The sequence below is a fragment of the Echeneis naucrates genome, chromosome 16, assembly GCF_900963305.1.
Source record: "Echeneis naucrates chromosome 16, fEcheNa1.1, whole genome shotgun sequence".
NCBI lineage: Eukaryota > Metazoa > Chordata > Actinopteri > Carangiformes > Echeneidae > Echeneis > Echeneis naucrates.
In genome coordinates this window covers 18,661,974-18,687,204 of record NC_042526.1, presented here as the reverse complement: position 1 = coordinate 18,687,204, position 25,231 = coordinate 18,661,974, and the positions used below count along the sequence as shown (strand labels likewise).

General features: G+C 40.6%; 1 protein-coding gene across 1 annotated transcript in view; it reads left to right on the top strand.

Moving 5' to 3' along the window:
- The first annotated feature begins 474 nt into the window (after window positions 1-474).
- The window catches only part of ppm1h (protein phosphatase, Mg2+/Mn2+ dependent, 1H), a 34,513-nt gene continuing 9,756 nt past the window's right edge, over window positions 475-25,231 (top strand). Inside the window, exons 1-6 of the mRNA XM_029522885.1 lie at window positions 475-850; window positions 9,001-9,166; window positions 11,183-11,539; window positions 18,656-18,768; window positions 19,353-19,437; window positions 19,736-19,854. Of these exons, the coding sequence (XP_029378745.1) occupies window positions 618-850; window positions 9,001-9,166; window positions 11,183-11,539; window positions 18,656-18,768; window positions 19,353-19,437; window positions 19,736-19,854 (1,073 nt within the window). The 5' untranslated portion in view covers window positions 475-617. The remainder of the gene's footprint in view (window positions 851-9,000; window positions 9,167-11,182; window positions 11,540-18,655; window positions 18,769-19,352; window positions 19,438-19,735; window positions 19,855-25,231) is intronic.

The following is a 25,231-nucleotide window of genomic DNA, read 5'->3' as shown; positions in this document are numbered from 1 at the left end:
AGCTGGGGCCCCTGACTCGACTCTGGGCCCTGGTGATGGTCTCACTCATATTTAGGGAATGCCCATTTGCATGTATCGTGTCAATAAATATGACACGATACATGCAAATGCTATATATATATATATATTTGCAATCAGTATTTGATATGTTAAAGAAGATAAGGGTGTAGGCCTCCTTAAATACATGGTATGATTTAAGCCTGTAATTGTGACTGAGCACCTCATTCTGCAGACCTGGGGTCAGCTCCCCCCTCTCTGCAGACCTGGTCCAGGAGGTCCTCCTCAGTCCGGGATTACGCACCTTTGACCTCCAGCGCTGTAAACATTAAGCTGCTCAGTCTGATGCCGGTGCGACCAAATCCACCAGCAGCAACCGGTTTGTCACATGACCAGCCTGCCGCTCTGCCTATCCCTCCGTGTGTGTGTGCGCGTGTGCATGTGTGTGTGGCGTTTATTTCCGTGTTCACCGAGGAATCTGAGCTGAGCCGCTGAATGACTCTCCACGGCCGCCCTGTGTCTACCTTTCACGCCGCGGAACTGCGTCGCCGTTGCGGGATCGGTCGGGCGCGGGGAGACTCACGCAATTGCTTCGCCTGGAGCCACGCAGTGGCGGGACCATGCTCACGCGGGTGAAATCGGCGGTTGCCAGCATTATGGGAGGCATGATGGCCGGAGGCTCCAACGGAGAGCAGCCCGGCTGCTCGGATCTGCCGCTGAAATTCCCGTACAGCCGACCGGAGTTCCTGGGACTCTCCCCCGACGAGGTGGAGTGCTCGGCGGACCACATCGCCAGACCGATCCTGATCCTGAAGGAGACCAAGCGGCTGCCGTGGTCCACCGGCTACGCAGAGTAAGTATGACCCGCACGCGTCCATCTTTTTTCTCGCAGCATCCTCAAGAAGTGGGACCACTGAGATCACTCAGCGGGGCGGACACACAAACACCGCCGTGATGTGTTGTTCCAGCAGGATTCTAGTGAGCCCATAATATGATAAAAACGCAGCTGGCCTTTCTCCATGTAGTCAAGATATATGACTTTAGGGGATGAGCATCAGTTTCCTATGGGCTTGCTCATAAAACACATTATCATTATAGTGGTTGAACTGTAGATGCTACTGAAATCTCAGATTGGCCTAAACTCACTGTCACATATGAGATCATAATATTTTTCACTCTGATGACATTGACTTGAGCTGCTCCCTCAGATATGGCTGTCTGGAGTAGATGTTACATCTTTTATTTACCCAAGGCCCAGAAGGAAAACATACACAACTAAGCTTTACCTGTTACCTTTGTGCATTTTCTCAGTATTAATCCCCCCTTTTTGTTGACTGTGTAGAGTGAGTCAAACCTGATGGTTAGGATGTATTGACAAGCAGGTTTGCAGTATTTGCTCAGACACTGTATGCCGTCACACGCTGTCTTCCTCCTCCAGCTTGATAAGCTACCTGAGATCACAATCTGGAACTGGAGCTCACATCAGATGTTGTATTATTGATATCACATCACCCCACTTGGCTCCCTGCCACCTTCTGCCAGTCTGTGTTGTCTGTGTGTTGCAAATGGACCGATAATAAACAGGGGCTTGAATGATGAAAGCTTAGCTGTTGATGTCATAGGATGTGCGGTCTGGCAAACAGGAGAGGTGAGAATGGAGTCAAATAATTTGAATGTGGGTAAGAGTGGCAAGCATCAAGGAAAATAAAACCAGCTTGCTCTACATTTTACATATTATTCTAGCTTTGACTGCCTCATTCTCGCCATTATATCTTGCCTGAGACCACAGTCGCAGTCACTTCTACTCGCCCAGACCCGTTCACAGTCTCTGGGTGCTTGCTGATGTGCCCTGAGAGCATTGTAGGTCACAGTTCAGACCTTGAGGCAACGTTGCACAGTGTGACACAGCAGTGGCCTGAATTTATGTAAGGGTTAGTTTGTTCTCTGTTGTTCTCCTTGGCGGTGATTCTTGTCTTTGCATCGTGAATGGGCTGTTACTGGCAGTTTAGCTGCTGAAGAGATGATGTCAGACATTCAATGTGCAGAAATTCTACTCATCTTTTTGCACCTGAAAGTTTAAAAATTAGGGCTTAATTTCCATGAGCCAACAGCTCACAGCTCACAGCTCAAGTCAGCCAGAGGGGTCTTGTGACAATCCAGTCTCACTCATTCAGGGAATTGCGTATTTTTTTTTTTTTCAGGACACAGCAAGAATTCAGTGAAATAATGATTTTTTTTTTTTTTTCCTAAATTTGCTAGAATAGGACAGCTCAGCGTATTTTTAAAATTGCCGGTTGGATTCACACTTTAGAGGCTGAAATCAAAGAACTTTTGACATTTTTATTTAACTTAATAGTGAATATGGTTAGTTTTTGTCATGATCCACTAACAGATCCATTTGTCCTTTCAGATGTGAAATAGATCTATTTGGTATCAGCTTCTTATGGTATGAAGAAATCCTTTTATACAGCTAAATTCTCACACACGCCCTCTTCTTCTGCTTCCTTTTGCTAATCTGCCATTGAGAGTTATTAATCTGGAGGTGGAGAAGAAAAGAAAGGAGGATGATTTGCTTCAGTATTCAGAAACAATCGCCCACTCATGTTCTGAAGTGGGTTTGAATCATTTTATTTAAAAAGATAATCCAGACTATTTTTATTTATAGTTTTGCTTGATATCATCTCCATCTTTATTCATCACAATTATTAATTTTCGACTTAAAGAAAACATTTGAGTATTTTTTTTATTTTTTATTTTTTTTAAATCAACATATTTAATAGGATGGATAATTCTACAGGATCAGTTACACTCCTGCTCTATGAGAGCTCTGTGGGGGCATGTGTGTTTGTGCCAGCTTTGCACAGATACAGCCATAGTGGGGATTTGTCAACAGCTGGTTGACCATCAGGCTTTGTTGTTGTGAAAGTTCACTGTCAACAGTGAAAAATCTGAGCCTATAGGAGATGGGGTTATTCATACAGGTCTACAGACGAGGGTGAACAGGTCAGATATATACATGAAGTGCATCTGAAGATTTATCATCTGGTAGGGTTCTTTTTGCATGATGCTGTTATAAAGTTATTGCCTTTTAAAAATGTGTACATCTATAGATGTAACAGCAGTGTTATGCCTGGCCAACATATATACAGTTATAACTGCTTAGATTTAGTTCTTTGCACTGAAGAAAACATGGTTTGAATCAATAGAATACTCTGAAGGTTTGCGCATTCCACTCTGATTTCTCAACAACATTTGGGTGGGCTGCTATTAAAATTGATACAGATGAACTCGTTTCCTACAAAAAGTTGTTGAGGTTCCCAGATGATGCACTTTAATGATATTAGTGATTCTCTGAATTTTACTTCAGTGCTAACTTGTGTTTGTAATTTTTGTTACATTCAGAGAAATATATCTTTTATGGGATGGTTCACTGTCAAATTTGATACAGATACACTTCCTGGTGCCCAGATGATGCTCCCTAATGACTTCAGTGAACCCCTGGGCATTTCTTCGACCATACTCAGACACACTGGATGTTTCTTTAAGTGCAGGAGTGTAAACATTATACTTTATTGTGTGCATGTTAGCATGCTAACATGAGTCTCTAGCTTTTACATTTGTTTATTTAATGCACGTTAATTAGACCTGTTAGCAGAATTAGAAAATGCTTTGATTTGCATGTTGGTATTGAAGGATGGTTTGAGGTGAATCTCTGAGGATTGAATTTGGAGTTTGCTAGATTTCACAAAATTTCGCAGTCATACTTAAAACTGAAACCCTTTTTGGTTTGTTTTCCATCTTCCATCCAGCACATCCAGTGTAAGGTTTTTCTCCTTCATACCCCTGACTCTCTTTGAGCAGGTCTTTCTGAACTTTTCAGCATCAACCAGGGTGATTGTCTTGCTCTCAATGGAGACTGGAAGGACCGTTGCCCTGTCTCCCTGAGTGGAAGCACTGTCAGGTCCAGTGAGCGTGATCCATTTAAATGGATCAGTGGGTATTGCTCACTCTCACTCTCATCCTTTCTTCCTTGTGCAACTCACAAGCAGACCTCACTTTTCCTGTCAGCATTTTGGGTGCAACACTGCCATGTTGCATGTTGCTTGTTGTTTCACCTGAAGGAAGTCTTTTATCATTTAGAGGGAACTATTGAATGCACTTCTGTCCACTTACAATTTAATGATATTGACAAGGTTTGGTTTATGGTGAGATTGCTGAACTATTTTTATTGGGGTCATAATTCAGAGGAAAAAAATCTCAAAATGAAAGCTCTTCCTGGTTGAGCCTATTTCTAAAACACAGAACTAATCTCAATCTCATATCTATCTAAGATTATGGCATAAAATGCTACTTTGCATCTCAGCCTGAGTCTAATTTACTAATATTCTTTTTTTTAAGATGGTAAGATGGACCACATTGCAAAATGTAGAGAGATAAACTTGATAAACATCATTAATGAGCCTGCAAAACAACTGGACAAATTCTGATTGTGACCACTAGTTTCTCTTGCCGTTTTCAAAGTGGAGTGATTCTGAGTGATTAGCCCAAAGCCAATTCAAGTGACCTGTAGTAGGAGATTTGTTTCATAGGTGTAGGCAGAGGTTAAAGCATGAGCAAAGAAGTCGTGACAAAGCTTTCCCACTGACCCAGTCCCAACAACATACCCTTGCAACCTCAGCAGCAGTCCAATCCATACTTGATCAATATGCGTGTCTGTTTGTTGAACACAAGCACAAACTCTGCACATTATGTTTTGGCTGAAAGTCAGCAGATGTTTATGTGTTAAGGCAGGTGAGTGCAAGAAGAACGTTGCTGGAAGCAACAAGCTGGCAACTGCGTGGTGTTGAACAATTCCTGTAATGTTTTAACCACAAAGCCATATAGTTTGTGAAGTCTGCATCCATACCAAAAATTTGTATGTTGCCATCTGTATTTCCTTCGCAGGGTGTTTCTTCAGTTTTTTTTTCTCTGCATTTTAAATAGTGTTGTTCCAATGCAAACGAGCCAAATAAAGGCTGGAGTGGAAGCACATATGAGCAGCTCTTCATACCCACAAAGCTTCCCGGTGCTTACTCACATGATGCAGCACATGCTCTTGTGTTGTTTCTGCGACATCAACGCGGCACACTGCTCTGAGGCAGAAACTGTTGTTTCGCTTCATTGCCAGCTTCCATTATTGTAAGGCTGAGATAGGAGTTGCCGTGAGGCAAAATGCATCACATACCAGAATAATCATGTCTTTATTTTGACCTTACCTTGTGCATTTATGGAAACTGAGATAAACACAGGAGGCAGAGCCCTCAGCACAAAAAAGGCGAAGGCAAATACAGTTGACTATATGAAGGATTATCCAATACTTGATGTACACGCCATCATTCAGTTATCATTCTAAATATTCAATTTAATTATTCATTCATTGATTCATCCATCTTATACTGCTTCTACCAGGCGGTGCTGGAACCAATCCCAGCTCACATTGGGCGAGGGCGGAGTACACCCTGAGCAGGTCACCAGTCCTTCACAGGACCAACACACAGAGACCAACAACTACTCACACTCACACTCAGACCTACGGGCAATTTAGAGTCACTAATTCACCCAAACGTGATGTCTTTCAAACCCACGATCTTCTTGCTGTGAGGCAACAGCACTAACCACTACAGTGCCGTACTGCACTCAATGTAATTAATCACAACTTAAAAAAAATTTGATTTAAAAGGTAAATGTGTGAACGCAATATAACGTATATATAACATAATATGAAAAATATTGCCACATGTGTTGCATTTAAGGACAGAATGATGGTAGGGTTAGAATAACTGAACTCCTCTGGAAATGGGGTTGGTAAAATGGAGCTTTGAACAGTATCTGGTTGGCACACATAAAAGAAAATGGGAGCTGGAGGCTCCATGAACATAGAAACTCAGTCACAGTCACTGCAGTGGTTCAATAGCTAACAAGATATAATTACCTGTGCTTTGTGAGCAGTGTGTTCATAGTTGTCATGACATACCCTCCAGCTCAGTTTTTTACACAACTTGGCATTGCCTGTGTGTGCGTTGGTTGCACAAGATGAATGACTCAGGACAGCCAGAGTTCAGTTTTCAAAATGGAGACCAACAGATCAAGCTGGTTATCATTTTTGCTAAATAACATATTTGTCAAAAGAAAGTCTTAGCCTTTGATTTATTCTTTCACCATTAGTTACATTTTGAAAATGATATTTTTATTGTAAGGAGTTTTGACAGTATGTGAATCATAGTGTCTCTAAGATGAATCACTTTACATCAAGTGTCATTGGGAAGAAAAATCCTCAACCCAAAGAGGGAAAGCTGTGGATTACAGCTCTGACAGGGTAATTAAGGTCAGGCCATTGTCTCAAATGAGAAGAAATGAGATGAGGTAACTGAATGTGACAGCTCTGTTCTCAGATACTGCTTATGCCTCAGGGTGCAGACAGCTTTCCTCTCATAGCTGAGATGAAGGGCTTTGAAGGTACCACTGTTGTAATCTTCTGATCATCCAGGGTCAAGCGAATGTGCAGTGCTTTGATCACATACAAACATGATGGTGTATGAAGTTTGCAGTTTACGCATCATAAAGACAAGGAAAAGAGTTAAGTTTCATTAACAAGATCTTGAAAATATGCTCTCATATCACTGATGAGGACTGTTCGGAGTATGAGAACAGGAAGTGACGACTGATTTTGGAAAACTTACATTACTACTACTGGGCGAGCATCTCGATATGAGACGCTATTAAATCCATATGTTCATTTGCTCTACTTTCAAGGTTTGACTTTCTGTCATCAGATGGGAATGGAGGGCTCCATCAAACCCACAGGAACATTGTAATCTGGTGGGGTGCAGGTCTCACTGAGTTTGTTTTAAAAGTGAACTTTTTACAATTGTAGAAATGTCTCTCATAATGTTCATAAAACAGAAAAATTAGCCAGCCTTATTAGAAATGAATAAATGTTATACCCAGAAAGAGTTGATTACCGAAAGCATTTTAAAGGCAAATTGATCTTAAATCAATTAATATGTTTTGCTTTTCTGCAGCTTTTTCATAGAGGATTTCTTAAAAGTACAGTAATGACGCAGACCTGCAACTGTTTGTGAAGACTCAGACATGAGGGTGAAAGTCACAGGCAAACATTACTGCTACATTTTGGTCTCTCTGTCTTGAACATTGTAACATATAGGTTAGGGATTTTCCAGGTTTAGTTAACAATATAAAATGAGCAAAACACTGAAGTCCCATCATCATCATCATCGCATGGGTGAGATCGGATTTACTGATTCTTTCAATCCCATGAAGATTAAAAGTGTATCTGTGACTAAAAAAAATGCGGCTCAAATTTCATATAAAGTATCGTAAAGTAACAGGCAAAGCACAAAACTTCTAAAGTCTAATATTTTTGATCCTAATGTCTTTGAATGTCACTGACAGTAAAACCCTACCCCACCTCCAAAAAAGAAAAACTGCTAATGTTTAACTTTGACACCAGAGCCAGTAAATGTTTGACGTCTGGTGCTGATAAATGAGTTCAATAAGAAAAAGAAGAAATTGATTTTAAAGCTTGTTGACTGACACAAATTGAACTCTCATCATGCTTCATGTGCATCAGGCCATACGCCAAGTGAGGAATTCCTTATTGATACGCTATAGGGAATATGCTATTATTAGTTGTAAGGATGATGAAGTGGTGAACAGCACATTGTGTAAGAGCCCAATTAAATCAATCTTGCTTGGGTATTCCTTCCCAGTGAATGTCCTCCCAGGTTTACAACACACAGTGCACAGTGTTTTCCTAGTTGGAGCCAGCAGGTCTGTTCAACACATGACCAATTAGGATCATTTATAAAGGACACTCCACAGGGAAGCAGTCATGGCTGCCTTCAGCTGGACCTGAAGCACATGCCATTAAATATTGCAATATTTAAATGAAATGGTCTTTTTGCATCACGGTTTGACAGAAGACCCGTATAAGTAAAATATGACAGAATTTCCACAAATATAGATATATTCTCTTATTGTATTTCTGCATCCCTTCGTGACCCTTCTTGAAAACACTGTGCAATCTGCCACTGTTTATGGTCAGGTTCAATAGAGCCGCTGTTTACTTGACATCTCCCCTGGTGTGGCTAAATTAAGAATGCCTGGAGTATTGTTGAGCGGGGAGTTTTGTGTTTCTCTGCTGACTTCAATTCACCTTATCTCACTTTGATTATTGTAGATAACTGCTGTCAGGACGTCGGGACGGGTTTTACAGTCTTGAAAACATCAGGTGGATGAAAGTCCATCCTCTATCACCCGAGATCAGCAGTCTTAAGTTTTGGTTGATGTGTTGAGCCAAATCCCTTAGATTAGTAGCATCAGTGTATCATTGTCCAGCATTTGAGAGACTGGTATATCAAACTGGATAAATGCAAATGCGAAGAAAGGAGAACAATAACAACTTCATACGCCGCACACGTCTGGTACATAGGAAATTTTGTGAATCAAGCCAGGGATAAGAACATAAGAACAAACACAATAAATAGGTCCAACCACCCACTGGTAAACAAAATCAAAGACCCACCTGTAACTGAGCTTTTTCTTTTTTTTTTTTCTGAGGGGTAGGTAGATGGGTATACTCAACATGATGTGAGTGCATACAATAACTGATGTTGGTCACAGTTCATCCCTGAGGCTTTGTTAGGATTGTTTTTTTATATATAAAATGACATTAAATGTTATGTCAAAATATAATTTAAATGCTACATTAAACAAATATATTTGTGTAACACTGTGGTCTTCATTATCATATAAATTATATTCACAATTTATAGCTGTATGTACTATATGTGTAGTAAACACCATGTTACCATGTTTAAATTATTAAGGATATTAAGTCATATGTAATATTTATGAAGCTTATATTATTTTTAATTTAATTACTCAAGTGGTTTTTATTATGTCCTCCTCATTATGACCTGTGTTTGTGTGTTCTCTGTGTAGGGTGATCAATGCAGGAAAGAGCACATTAAATGAAGACCAGGCCTGCTGTGAAGTGCTGATGGTCAAAAGGAGACCAGCAGGAACCAGCACACCCAACAGGACCCCCATGACCCGCAGGAGATCCTCCCTGCCGAACGGAGAGGGCATGGGCGTCCGAGAGAACCTGGTGAGTCAAACTGATCAGGAAAATACTCAGTTCTGATTCTGTTGGCATGTACTTACAGTTGAGCCCTATTTGTGATAAAAGGTTGGCACACATGCTAATGTAGTCCTTGAAAGTTACCCAGAGGCCTGTGGTTGGTGTGAGCCAGTGTCCCCTCATCCTGTTCTGTCAGCAATTTGTTGGGACATGCAGTGTCCTTTACACAGCACAGAGGCCTTCAGCAGCTGGAAGGCAGATGTCAGTGAATTAACTAACGGAAACGCACAAAGAGGATATTAAATCAACCTTAATAGCAGTATACCATTTAAGAAAGACAATTCTATCACTGTGAAATGTAAACTCACTCCTTTTTCTCCTTTTGTTATTGTTCATAATTCTAAAAATCATTTTTTATATTGCAACATTTCTGTTGAAAAGGGTCTCGATTAATTTAGTAATAACATTTATAAAACTCAACAGAGAACAACGCAGTGTGACACATTTATAGAGCATGTAGATAATTTTTTTTTCCCAGTGGCGTTGGCTCTGTCGCTGATTTTTATCTGTTCTTTCATTTCATCTTTACTAATCTGACGTGCAGTACTTCCTTGCCACATGTGTATTCCAATTTTTTTTAAGTGCTTTGTAATTAGATTCCCAAAGGCAATGCATATCTATGTAAAGTGACACTGATGCTAAAATTTCTTCTCAGCCCACCAGTGCTTTACTCAGGCCCACCCAGAGCCTACAGGAAACTCATGCAAGTACCTCATGACTCACTACTGCAGTGATGCTAGACCAATAGGAGTACTGTAGAGCCTTTCTAGTGCTCTTAGCTTCCTTCATAAGCTCGTGCCGCAGAACAGGAAAATGCTGAATAAACCAAGAATGTTAATTTTATTCATTCTACATGTGTACAGTGCACAGTGAGATGTATGCTGTATTATATATGATTAAACGGTAAAGTGAAACTGGTGTTAAAAAACAAGAAAGACCACTTTCGAGAGGGCAGAAGATCAGAGAGGTGCTGCACTTTTTGAAGGCGGCAAATTCAAGACGTGTGCTGAATGAATCGTGGGGAGACTCTGTCTAAACGTTAGGCATTTCGTAGAGGGACGCACAGCACAACATCCAGCATGTCGTGGCGGGCCTGTTCAAACATGTAGATGGAAGCACTGCTGCCTGAGGAAAACATTAACATCATTATGCATCAAGCTCACCCATTCACGGACACCCACCTTCCAACAGGAAGTGAACGTTCAGATCAGATGGTGTCACTGAATTGGCCGCTGCAGTACCAGGCAGAGAGCTCCTGCTCCACACCTATGGGATACATTTAAAAGGAGCTTTTTCCCATTAAGCTTGGGTTAAGTGAAGCACTGTTTGCAGAAGTCAGATTCCTGCTGGAGTCTGATTCGCAGCAGTGGGACTCCAGGTTAAAGTTGATCCCGTATTGTATTCCACTCTGCCTTTTTCAGTCACTAGCTGCATAAGTATATGAACGTCTCCAACCTTTTTGGCTTGTGAACCTATTTATGAGCTCCCACCACTGATTACACACTCAATACTATTTGTAAACAGCCAAAGTGATGTTCCCATCTGAGACTGTTTCGGTCAGGGAGAAGAGTATCTCACAAAAAAAACAACAGTTAGAGAGAAGAAGTAAAAGCATAACTTATTTTGTCTCTTTGTCCATGGGACCCCAGCTGTATGTTATAGCACAATGAAGGGAGTGGCTGCTTTGAATCTGCCCCACAGCCACACATTAAGTCATTAGGGGTTATAGATTTTGCTGAATCTTGTGATTGAAATGCTTTCTTTGAGCTCTCCAAAGCCCCAGTGATGGCTGATGCTGTTCACTAGTTATTCATCTAGAAATACTTATCAGGGCTGCGAATAATGAACCTGCCAAAATCAACTTTTTAATGATGAGAAAATGTCAAAGAAACAAATTCTTGGCTGTGATTGTTGGGTCAGATCAAAGTGTTTTCACCTTCTAGATTAATTATGAAACCATGTTTGACTCTTACCCGTATCCAGGACAATTCTGAAGGACTAACCTTCCACTATTGGGCGTTATTTGATGGCCATGCTGGCTCTGGGGTGGCTGTAATGGCCTCCCGCCTTCTCCATCACCACATCGCCCTACAACTCCAAGAAGTGATGGAGATCCTCTGCAATCCAAACCTGCTGCCCCCCACATGCCTGGCTGAGGAACCTATCAATCACCACCTCACCCCAACGTCGCAACGCGCCCTCACCAGGGCCGCCTCCCTTCGCGGCGCAGCCGGGGCTCCAGGCTCACCCAGCACCCCGCCCACACGCTTCTTTACTGAGAAAAAAGTTTCACACGAGAGCCTGGTGATTGGAGCCATTGAGAATGCTTTCAAAGACATGGTAAGTTTGTTATAACATGCAGACCTGTTAGAAATGTGAAATAGAGATATTACAGGTGCACTTACAATTGCAAAAAAAAAAAAAAAACATGTTGCATAAAGAGACAGTCAGACAGTCTTAAAAACACGGTGTCTGGCTTCTTAGTAGTGATTAATATGAAAGCATATATATTCATATATTAATAACTTATGGATAAGAAAGAAACACGTTCAAAGAACGTGTTTCTGTTTGTGTACCTCTTGAGGAATATTGGTTACTTCAACATTTATAAGCTGCTTGAAAACTTTGAGATGAAGAAATTTGCTAATTATTTTTGCTGAACTGCTGACTGCTCGTTTCCACACAAGCCCATTAAGTCTGATGAGGGATGGTTCTTAATATGACTTCCTCCCTGAGCACAGCTATTTCTCAATACTGAGTTAGAATCAGACCTCCACCTACTGGACACAGGAAGTCAGCCTCATATCACAAACGTCCACCACAGCATGACCTACAAGTAGCGGGTGTTTTCTTGCACCACACTCCCCGAAACATGTTAAGGCTTAGTGTGATTGGGTGTGTGAGTGTCCAGAAGGCTCCAGCTTTCACAGGACTGAGGGCCTGTTCATCACTGCTTGCAGCTTTTATTCTTTTTATATTTTATTTTATGTTGATGAGTCAGTCATACCCTTCTCTGAAAAATTAATTCTGTTAACTCCGTGTTAAATTCTGTTGAGTTTTTCTTAACAAACATTAACCATTGATTTTACACACAGGACATAAAAAGTGTATCTGAAATTTTATACCAAATTCTCTACAGCCTATAATTCGTTTCCATCTCCCTCAGTTGGGTCATTCAGGTCAGCCAGTCTACTTACTTAGTACCCATTAAGCTCTAATTGCTTTCTCACTCAGCTGATATTGATTCACTGTAATTAGAAGCTCAAACTAAATGCACACAGGCATCTCAATTTCCTGCTTGATAACAATGATAAGTGTCCACACATGGGTTAGATCCGGGTGAGTACATGAGTACACAGAGCACTGCACAAAGTGCGCACACAGGACACTCACACATAGCACAAATAGCCTCTTTTCATATGGTCTCATATTGAAAACGTTAGCTCACACAAAGTCTGGCTTTTTTCTATCATTCTGTCCTTGTTTCCGCCTTCATAAAGAGCTTCAGGAATGGTTAGTTTGAATTTACAGAAGTTATCATTTACTCAAAGTTGTCATGATAGAAAAGACAAACAAACTCAGACACATCCAACCACAACTCCATCACAGGCCGCCTCTGCTGGCCATCTGTATGTACGTTCCATACGGTCAGTAATTCATCATACATGATGACTATCTGACTGTTAGGCCACTGTTTATGCAGCAATCAGGACAACATTAGACAAATCATGTTTGACTCTCAAAAATAAGTTTGAGGTGTGATCGCACACTGTAAACTGTACAAAAACTCTGAAAAACACACATTAAACTTTTTAGAAATTTATGTATGACTGTATCTGTCACACTGGAAGGACGTGTCAGTTAGTCACAGTCAGTCAGATGGTCGGTCGGTCGACCAGTCACTCAGCCAGCCTTCTGCCTTTAGCTGCTGGGCACGTCACACACACTCACCATCTGGCTGTACTATGTGGATGCTGGAGACTAAATTTGTGCAGAGGCAAAGACATCAAGACTAGTGCCAATCAAAACATGGCAGGCCTGCCTGACAGGCTTTTAAGGGCACAAGTTCAAAGGTTCAAAGATCGGTGACCTAAGAACGTCAGTGATTTGATCTACAGTTTGTCCATCTTATTTTTGAATAGTTTCACCTAAAAACAAAGTGAAAAGAGAAGATGAGATGGCAAACACTAAAGCATCCATTGAATAAAACGGGAGGTTTAACCCTAAAACTTATTTAGTATGTATGTTTTCTTGCTGCTGTAAACTCACCTGGGTTAGATGAGACTGAGTTTTTGTCTGTTAGAGCTTGGCCCATGTTCACATGACACAAAGACAAGACACAAAGACACAAAGTGGGGACAATCACTCAGGGGGTCTAGATGGAGCGATCACAGATCAATCCCATTAGAAAATATTGTTAATCTCTGTGCTTCTATTTTTTGAACACTAGGTGCCACTGTGCAATAATCCATGTTTACTGAAGCTGTCTGCCACCGTGAGGTGATTTGTTCCACAGTCATTATTACTGTGTCTTTCATTACTTATGATAATAACAGAGCTACTTTTGGATAGTATTGACATTCATGGTGCAGTTAGTTCAACCACTGTGGCAGTAATCAGCGGAAATCCTGTTTCAGATCCTCAGTATTAAAAAGGTCCACATTTTTGTCCACGTCCACAGTATGTTCTCTGACTTTACAGTGCAATCATGTTTTGTTTTTTTTTTTATTCTCTTCTGCTGTTTTTTTTTTCCTCTCTATTCACCTTTTCCTTGTCAGAAACATATCTGCCCATGACTCCCAGCAGTCAGCAAACATCAATGCTTCCTTCTGCCTCCCCTCTCTCCTCACATGTACCTTCCCAACTCTTTATCTGGCTGTGAATCTGCACTTTTTACCTCGTCTCTCGTCTCTCTCCGAAAGGGTAACTGTACCGAAATCTTAGAGCTACATAATTGTCTTAAACTGGTCTTTAGTTATTCTTCAGAGAACAGTAGTTTCATATATATTCAGTTATAGATTCAGTTGATTGTTAAGTGATTTACTAATTTATTTTTGCAAGTGATTACAGCTTTTTTCTCACCTATGAGCTCTAATGACAGAACCAATTTTTTTCCTCCACAGCCATCATCTATTTTAATTTGAATAATTGTTACAGTAAAATTAGATCCACTCTGCTTCAAATAATGACATATTTCTGCACAAAAAAACTTGTCACTTCCCCTTTTGCTATGCGCCTACCTAAAGGCCAATTTTTGCAGAAATTCTCCACTAAAAGCTCCTCGTCTTTTCTTCCTTTATTTTTCATTTTTTAAATGAAGCTCATTCTTTAGTGGAATGTGAAATGTCAAGGATTCTTTGGTGGGTTTGTTGCACTCGATGTCTGCCTGTTGCAGAAGCTCTCTGTTATCAAGGTCTCCTTTGACACGACTCACTGCATTCCTATGAAAGTAACCAGTTTGTGCGGCTACTCAACCAACACCCAAGTTTGTTGTCATTTTAATCAAATCTTGTTTCTACTATAAACTGTTGGCATTGAAAATTTCAGAATTGGGATCAGAGGGCACACACAAAAATATATTGAGACTAAGATGTTTTTTAATCTTTCTCATATCATAAAGTAATTTATTTTCTTTTCTTTTTTTTTTTTATACACACTGGGTCGGTCTATAACAAAAGAATCAGCTGATTAAGAACTCCAAAGCCATAGCTGTGGTTTAAATAGGCCTTTTGTTATCTACATTACCACATGCGGATGTTAGCATTATGGTTATCAGAAAACCACAGACCTTGTGGTCACATTATCGCAAGTTGTTGCGGCATAAGGATAAAAAATGTGCATGATTTGATTTTGTTATGATATATTTATGTAATCTCTATGCAAGAGATGTGTGTGTCCCCATCTAGCGTGAAAAACTATGAAATATTGTATATGTGATCTGTACAAACAGTGAGCTCACTACAGGAAAGAGATGGGACTGTAGGAATTCACTGCTTCTGGATAAGAAAGAGGTCTCATACAACCCTGCTGAAAACTACAATGTGTGCTCTTTGCGTTGCAGTTTTTAATTGGGTTAAATAAACTGCCACAATATAAACCAGTGAGCTGTAGAGGTGAAGGAATTTAGACCAACAGTCTTGCAATGAAGAGTCTTGGTGCTAATTTAGCATCAAGGCTCATATTTAACAACATTGCACAAAGATAATATGAAGCTCAGCCTTTTAATTGAACTTGGAATGGAAAGCAATTATTGATTTTTTTTTTTTTGAATATTTTTTTTTAATCATATTTAATTTATTTTGTGCTCGTTTTAAACTCAAGAAGTGTTTGTCACTTGCTTTTTTATTAGAGTATAGTCATTATCAAAGGAGTTAATGTTTTCAGTGCTGTCTGTGTGTTGCTTTCTTTTTGTTAGAGAATGCAAAAGGGGATGAAATATTTTGCACCAAATTTGATGGACGGAGAAAAAAAAAAACCTCAAAACATTCCATTTACACACTGATATGGTTAATTCGACTTAAGTGCTGGGCCTGGAACATGAAGTCAATGCTGAACGACCTGCAGTCTATCTAATGGCAGACTCCAGTGCAAAAAGAAGTCACATTGTATTGAAATCTATGGGAAACTTTCTCAACTTCTTACTTGATTCATTGGCTCGTTTAACATTTTCCTAATGAGTTTATTGTCTCATTATACTTTCAGTTCTTCACTACAACATAATAATTTTTAAATTATGTTCCAGTTGGGCATGGCTACTTTGTGATTGAAAGGCTGTACCACAAATTGCAGCCTGCCCGACAGGATAGAGTACAGAGCACAAGAGCCAACCCTCGCTGGTCCTCAGTTCTGCCATTTCCTCTATATATAGTTTCTTAGCTTTCAAAGCATCGAGCTAGGAACAGCCAAATTATATACTTGATTCTTCAAAATAGGACTAATGGATGACATCACCGACAGCTGCTACTTCTGTTAAGTGGCAGATCCAGGAATTTGTCTTGTTTGTTTTCTTAAACATATCTAGATCTCAGGCATTTGTCAGCATTTCAGAGGAAATAATGCCTCAAGGGTAGAACAAAAAATCTGAAACATTGATGGTGTTGACATCTACAATTAATTTGGACCATAATCTGGATCTGCCAAAACCACGTAGGATTATTTAGTCTACAATTGTAGTCAGTTTTTCAACCAAGCTGATCCTTTTCTGCATTTACTCTCTATCTATTTGGCTGCAGTGGTGGCTGATCAAATTGCCAGTCTATCACAGCATGATGAGTTTAATCTGGAGTATATATAATATGTGAATAATAACAGTCAGGAGAGAAAAGGGAGGCTACTGTATGCCGGCACCTGGTTATCTTTAAAATGGCAAATTTTTGACCAACCTGGCCCAAATGTTCCTCTTATGCTTGAACAACTTATGGGCCAGTGCTATTAATAATATTTAAAATGATTCATTTGGTTAATTACTTGCCCCACTGGCCTTCATCTGAGTTTTTCCACCTATTACAAACTCAGTTAGTACGGCCAAAATTACCCAAACCTATCTTTTTGTTACTTTAGGCTCTCATTCAATTCACAAACTCAAAATTCAAGTAACATTGCAGACAGCATAGAGAGTGCACGACCTTTGTAGCAAAATCATACATATACAAAAATGTATACTGCATGTGTGAACGCGCATCTTTGTGAACTCACACATAGTGTACTCAAGGAAATTTCTAGCATAAAACGTTCTTTTTGTTTGCATTCCCTTGAGGCTTCATTCAAATAAAACCCTCCCTGCATTCAGTGTAGTCGATGACGTGTAGGTGTGAGCTATTTGAAAGTTTATGTGTACATCTCTGCTGTATTTTAATGTGTCCCTGAATTTTTCTCTGGGTATATACAGGTGGATTACAATGGACTTAAACGTCTGCTTCTTTGTTGCCAAAGTAGTTCTTTCTTTCTTTTTTTTCTTTTCTTTTTTTTTTGGAAATTGGGCAGTTCCCAATTGATTACACCAACCTATCAGTATTTCTTACACATTTAAAGTAAAAGGTAAGGACTTTTATTTGAGGGTTTGCAGAAAACGTGTGAGACTTGTATGTTTGAACATTAGACGTCTCCGTTGTTTGATACTTCCTAGTGAAAGTGGAGAGAAGAAAGGTGTAGGTGTTTATGCAGGCATTTTCATTATTAAAGACTTCGCCTGCAGCAAGAGGTATTGGATACAGTGAGGATAAATATGTATGGCTTGCTATGGATTCATAATTCATCCAGTGTGAAGGACACATTTGTTCACCTCCTTCCCACTCAACACAAACACACACACGTATGCTGTCCTCTACATACCTTCTGCCCTCTCACTCCTGAGAAATGTCTTGCTTTTTCAAGCAGACAGCAGCAACACCGGAATGTGTGTGTTGGTGTGTGTCGGTCTACCAGTGACGAAGGATGCAAGGATGCATCTACACAAAGACTTTCTGTCTCTTAAAAGAAATGTTACACTAGAGTGTACAAGCCCACACACATAAACACATGCAGAGCAGTGTATATGCACTTGCAATCAGCTTCATAGATGTACATCCATCTTTCACCCAGATACAAACACACACGTATTTATGGACACAATGCACGCACACATTACAGTTCACTGTTTCTCCCCAGATCAGACATAAATACATCCCTACACTTACTGTAAACAGACACAAACACACATTTGCAAAGTTGTAATCAGATGGTCTTCTGTAGTGGAGCAGAGGGTGGTACACTTTAGCTGGGCTGAACATCCATCCTGGGATGAATCCACTGCAGATGTCTTTGCCAGCATTTTTCATCCCAGTCAGCGTGTTGATAGCGAAGGAAGGACTTTAAGGAGGCACCCGGGGTGTCATCTGTTCTCCCAGTTCTCAGTTCATCCATAACAGGAGCCGTTCACCAGACCAGACACAGCCTGAGACACACAGAGAGAGAGTGAGAGAACAAAAAAGGGTTAATCCAAGTGTGAGCAGTTTGGTTCAAATTTGTGTTAGCATTTTGATTAATTCACTGGCAGGTTAATTATTCATCTAATTAATGTACTAATAGTGTGTTTTTTGTTTTGGTTTTTTTTCTTCTAAATAATTCTTTTGGTTTAGTTAGCACCAAATTAATCTGGGCTAATTAACTGGTGTAAGAACCAGCATTCCCTCCAATCTTTCTCTTATGTCCTTTTTGGTTTCCATTTTGTTTTTATTGCTTCTTGACATATGGCAGTCTTAATGAATTAATCCATTAAGTTGCTATAGTTAATAATCACACATTGTGGCACGTTATGAAGTATCGGGGAAATACTTCACTCTTGCTTTAATGCCACAGCGTGATAGGAAAAACTTCTTGAAGGCTGTGATGATTAGACGCATGATTATTTCCAGAGGATGTGTGTGCGTATTGTGCACTCTCACCAAAGCATTGTTGTGCACATGTGTTTGTGTTCAGGATGTACAGATCGAAAAGGAGAAGGCAGTCTACAACATTTCAGGCGGCTGCACTGCCCTGGTGGTCGTCTATTTACTTGGGAAGCTCTACATCGGGAACGCCGGGGACAGCAGGTGAGCTACACACACCGCTACTAAAAAAAAAAAAAAAAACTTGATTGCCTCCATAGACTGTCAGTGGAAGTGAACATAAACATTGGGGCCTGAAAGTGAACCCAATGCTGAAGAGCATTAAACCTGCAGACTATCTAATGTTCCTCATTTGATTTTAAAAAGAAGTCAGATTAGATTGAAGTCTATGGGGAAAAAGACCCCACTTCTCACTTTATGTATTACATCGGTAAATATTTTCCAATGAGTTCATGGCCTCAGTCTCTAGTTTCAAGTTTAAATAATGGTTTAATTTCAAGGAAAATGGATGACTTACAGTAGAGGTGTGTCATTTTGGCAGTCTGCTGGAGAAAGCATGGAGCAGATCTTACTCCTTTTAGCTCCACCTATATGGTCACGTGAGACTACAAAAACAGCAGTTCACAAATCCATGGGTGATGCAGTGCAACATGACCGTCCCAATGAACAATAAGAAATGTTCAGGTGTTTTCAATTTCTCTGTCGCTCACCTCTTCCTTCCCTTCAGCAGCCTGGAGTGTCCCACCTTAAAGAAACTGAGATGTGTTTTGTCTGCTCCTCACCTTCAGAGCCATCATTATCCGGGCTAAGGACGTCATCCCCATGTCAGCAGAGTTCACACCAGAGTCAGAGAGACAGCGGCTGCAGTTCCTGGTAAAAAAAAAAAAAAAAAAAAAAAAAAAAAAAAAAAGCCCATTTCAGCTTTTTTTTTTTTCTTCTTCTTTTTTTTTCTTTTTTTTAAGAGCACAGCTGTCAGATATTAGCAGCACTGACCTCCCCTCCTGTAGAGATGCTGGCTATGCTTAGCACAGTCTCTCTTACACTGCCTTCTCCCTCTGCCAGCTAAATAGACTATGGAATTGTTTTTCCTTTCCCCTGGGCCTGTCAATCTTATTCTTTTTCTGTTTTGTTTTGTTTTTTTTTTATTTTGTTGTTGTTTTTCATATCTAAGGCCTACATGCAGCCTCACTTATTAGGGAACGAGTTTACACATCTGGAATTCCCGAGGAGAGTGCAGAGCAAAGAGGTCGGGAAGAGGATGCTGTATCGTGACTTCACCATGTCAGGATGGTGGGTGCTCTGATTCACTGATTTATAGACTGATTTGCTATGAATTTGCTACTTCATATAATATGCACAAGCAAGCTAACTGTGAGGATACCAGTGTGTAACTTTGCTGCTTCAGTGTGGGTGTGTCAGTGAGAGAAAGAAACAAAGTGAAACAGCAATCTCAAATTATTATTCACCTTTGAACAGTGATTTGAAAGCTCAGTTCATATTTTACTGTAGTTTGTGTATTTGACCATGATAATTTTTATCTGCACATTTATTCATACTTTGTTCATTTATGAAGGCCGTTTTTCCTCATACCCCCCCTCCACACCCACCCACCCCCAGTGTGCATCCATACACTGAGCTTATCAAATTTATTTTAACATCTTTTTAACACGAGCAGGTTTTTCAAGGGGCATTCAAATTAGATTGTATAAAAACTTTCTGAATGGCTTTGAAAAAGGATTTCTTTATGGCTTTTCACTCACAGCATTGATAAAAATCCCCTCTCTAAAAACTGTCATATGTCACCAACATGAAACTTAATTTGGACCATGACTTCATCAAATGTTCACGCTCTTTTATTGGAATGTGTGCCCATCAGAACAGTAAATTATAAAAATAATTAACTGAGGAGGTTTCATGGTGGTGAATTTCCTTTTACTCTATTCACCTGTGTTTTGCTATTACGTGTCTCCTCTGAGTTCTTGTGATATTATTTAAGACTAAAGACATTCATGAAAAATCGTTTTTAGTTTTCTTTTCCATCCTCTAACTGTGGTGTTTATAGTCAGATTCATTTGCAAGCCCTAAGAGAGGAATTGTGACATTAGATTAGATTAGATTCAACTTTATTGTTATTACACATGTACAGACACAAGGCGACGAAATGCATCTAACCAGAAGTGCAAAAGCAGCAAGAATATAAATTATGATTATGTAATTAATTATGATTATAAATATAAATATACCTACTATACAGCTATACAGGGGATATAAGATGTACATAATGATTTATAATGAACATACTATACCATATTAATGTGCAAATTATACATGCAGATTATGCTGAGTGTGTGGTGATGTGTAGGGGCAGGTAAGCAGGGGGCAGAGCTCAATAGGGAGACAGCTGTGGGGAAAAAGCTGTTACTCAGTCTGCTGGTCCTGTTCTGGAGGCTCCTGAAGCGTCTACCAGAGGGCTGAAGGGCAGGGTAAGAGGAGTCTTTGAGAATGCTGCGAGCTCGACGAAGACAGCGTTTCCCCTGGACCTGGTCCTCAGTGGCTAGAAGTGACGTCCTAATGACATGCTGGGCGGTTTTGACCACTCGCTGTAACGCATTGCAGTCTATGACAGAGCAGTTCCCATACCAGACTGTGATACAGCTAGTCAAGATGCTCTCAATCGCACAGCGATAAAAGTTCACCGGTATGGCCAAAGACAGGTGGTGGTTCCTCAGTGTCCTCAGAGGTGCTGATGAGCTTTCTTGACCAGACTGGAGGTGTTGGAAGACCAGGAGTGGTCCTCTGAGATGTGGGTCCCCAGGAACTTGAAGCTGGAGACATGTTCCACAGCCATCTCATCAATGAGAATGGGATCATACGTGCTACCTATTCCTCTCCTGAAGTCTACAATGAGCTCCTTCATTTTCCTGGTGTTGAGGAGCAGGTTATTATTAGTGTACAAAGTGGTCAGATGCTGCACCTCTTCCCTGTAGGCTGTCTCATCGTTTTTGCTGATGAGACCGATCACCGTTGTGTCGTCTGTGAACTTGATGATGGCGTTGGATCCATCTACAGGCCTGTAGTCATGGGTGAAAAGTTAGTAGAGGAATGGGCTCAGCATACAGCCCTGTGGTATGCCCATTTCAAGTGTGATGGTGTGTCCTGACCTAACATGCTGGGGTCTGTTAGTCAGAAAGTCCGTAATCCAGTGACAGAGTGAGGAGTTAATGTCCAGATCTCCAAGTTTAGTGATTAACTTTGAGGGAATGTTAAAGACAGTGTTAAATGCTGAGCTGAAATCAACAAACATTCTCGCGTAGGTGTTACTAGTGTTAGCACGTGCCTCGGGATGCCGTCAGGGCCAACAGCCTTTTGTGCATTGATCCGACTCAGTGCAGCATGGATGTCTGTAGTGGTGAGTGAGAGGGGCTGGTCTTCCACAAGGGGTCTGGTTGTGGGCATTCATTCAAGAGACATCTGAGGTTATAGGGGTGGAGTTGCAGGGTTTGTAGTCACTGATGGCCTGAATGCCCTGCCACATGCTTCAAGGGTCGGAGTTGGAGAAGTGTTCCTCTACCTTCAGCTTGTAGCAGTGCTTGGCTCAGCTGATGCCCTCTTCAGGTTTGCCCTGGATGTGCTGTAGGCCTGTGTGTTGCCTGATCTGGAGGCGGTGTTTCAAGCCTGCAGCAGAAGCCGCACCTCCTTGTTCTGCACCTTCTGATTTGGGTACAAGGTGACCTGTGTCTGTTTTACAACACTGTCAATGCTGGTGTTTCTGTAGTCCAGCACAGAAGAAGTGCAGGAGTCCATGAATGTGGGAGAAGTCTGAGAAGCAAACAAACTCTAGTCTGTATGATGGAACTTGTCCTGAACTACAGAGTCTGTCTCTGCTGGCCAAACTTTGATGGTTGTCACTGTTGGCTTCACACATCGGATGAGTGGGGAGTACTTGGGGGTGAGAAACAAAGAAAGGTGGTCAGACTGTCCTCATTTGACTAATTTCCTGTAATGCACCCAATATGAAAATACTCCATAAAAGAAATTTCAATCCTATTCAGTGTGGAGAATAAAAAAGAAAAGTAATTGAAAGCTTTGCTGTCAGGAGGCTGTTAAATTTCTGAGTGCGAGAAGGAATTTTTGGGCACAGTAAGGCTCTTTATTGTACTGTGGACAGAGCGATAATAAAGGTCAAAGAGCTTGATGAAAGCGGTGGGGAGAGAACACATAAAAACAGATCTAACCCTGAAAACCAGAGAAAAAGACAGGAGAAGGTTGAAATAGGGAGATGAGGGCCCTGGGGAATAATAGCAGGCACAGCTTTAAGTGTCAACTTTTTTTGGACCAGTTTCATTATTGATTTTACTATTTAAAATCATTTTAGCGTGAGGATTCTTTAGCTTTAAAATAACACAGTTGTAGGTACACATAGGGATCAACGGCACTCACTGGCAATCTCAAACTGCAAGACAACGTTTTTGGGCAGCGTGTAAATTGTGGCCAAACATGACTCAAATTTAAGAAAAGGGAAAAAAACACTTCCTTTTAAAAGAAACAGTCACATAGGCCAACACACACCAAGATTTTAAGCAATGAACAATCAGATAATTTGTGAATAAATCCACCTTATTCAGTTTTTTTGAAGAAGAAGATGTTCATTCAGGTGTTTGGTTGTTTTGTAGACAGGTTAACTGTGATGCATTATGGGTTTCTGTTATTTAGTCTGCCTCTAATGAACTGGCAGACATTATAATGCAAACACCTGTCCACATTCACAAAGTGCCAGCCAAGTGTATTGATACATAGCCCAGAGCTGTTTGCTCTTCAGATTTTCAAAATTTCTTTCTTGATTTATCATGCCTGCATGTCAATATTGCCTTTTGGAATATGGCCCTCTTAACTCCACAACATTTAACTCCACAAGTTTAGACAAGGTAAGAAAAGAGGATTCATGAATGTGCTGTAAGTAAATTTCCTCAAAAGTATATGATGCAATAATGAGTAGCTTTAACTTGACCTCCTGCAGTACATTTAATGGTGGCTTACACTTTAATGCTCATAATATAACAATGCATGGTCTACAGTACAGGCAGCCATGGTTTAAGTTGTACCAAATTCAAAGTTGCCTTTATATTTGGTGTTGTGTTGCCGTTGTTAAGAGGGGCACGGTGGTGCAGTGGTTTGTTGCCTCAAAAGCAATAACAGGTCAAACCCCCAGCCTGGACTTTTTTTAATGGAGTTTATATGTCCTCCCTGTGTTGGTTCCCTCCTGGTACTTTGGCTTCCTCCCACACTCCACATGCTTGCAGGTTTATGTTTATCGGTGACAGTTTGTTTTCTTTTTTTAGCTTTTAAATAATATTTTTAAGCTGTTTTGTGCTGCATGCCGATGGCCACAGAGAAAGAAAGAGAGAGCGACACAGGAAGTCAGGGAGAGAGAGGGGGGAAGACATACAGCAAAGCACCATGGATTGGATTTGAATCTGTGCCACTGCGGTTAGGACAAGGTCGTCACGTTGTGTGCGTTAAACCAACTGATGCTCTCACCCACTGGGTTAGTTAACATTTGACTAAAGTCACATTAAAGTCAATTCATAATTTGGTTAAAATCGCTTAAAAGTTCGGTTGAACTGGTTAATGTTAAAGTTTGAATGAGGGTCTTTTATTTTTACATACTGTTATTATTTCATACACTGCTGAGTAAAATCAATATATAATAGTACACCATTAACAGCAAAATGTGTTTAAGGCATTAACATTAAAATTAATTATTAAATTATAATGTTTGCAGAACGGCTGTATCGATGCATTAACATGTAAATCAGATTTATCTTGCTGTTTCATCTGTATATTCTCAATATTATTTATATCTTCATCCTCATTACATCATCTCTTTTAGGGTGATTATGTTTCTGTAATTAGCAACTCCAGCTGTCAGATAAATGCTTTTGGGTTTAAAGTCAAACACTCCAAGAAAATGGATTTGGAATATAAATACTCAGGTGAAGCACATGGTAAGTGTAAATGTTACATTACAATGAAAGGTTCTCAGCAGTACTTGTTTTAGTGGCCGTTGTTTAGAAATGTGTGTGCTTCTTTCTTGTTGTGCTGCACCTCTTGTAGAGCACTTTGGGTTCATATGCACTGATGCATAAAGATGTGAGAAGGAGACCATGGACTCAGGACAAAGCAGGTGACTGGGGAGAGGTATACAGTATGTTTTTGACATAGCCCCCTTTGTCGCCTTCCTGCCTGTAGGTATGTTTTGCAGTGCCGCTCGGTTAAGCAGATGTAGGTCAGTCAGTGGTGGTGTGTTCCTTATTGGACCCAAAACTCTCAGCCTGTCATCTTCCTGCTTACTGTCTCAGCAGCGAAGACGCCTGTGATGTATTTTTAATCAGGTTCTACCCATAACCCAGTTCTGCTTCTGTTTCACCCAGGCTAAGTCTAGGTCTTAAATTAGTACCCTGTCAGCCAGCGTGGCTGATTGCTCTGATGTGTGTGGGTGTGACTTAACTGTGCCATCCTGTATAGGTGCAGTTCAGACGCTCTATAGGTGCAGAGGACCATTTTTTAATACCTCTGCAGCTCTCTGCCTGTGCGTTTGCACACTCTCCTGTCTGAACCTGTAGTCGCTGTGCCCACATGCTGCGCGTGTGTGGGTGTGCTCGGGCTT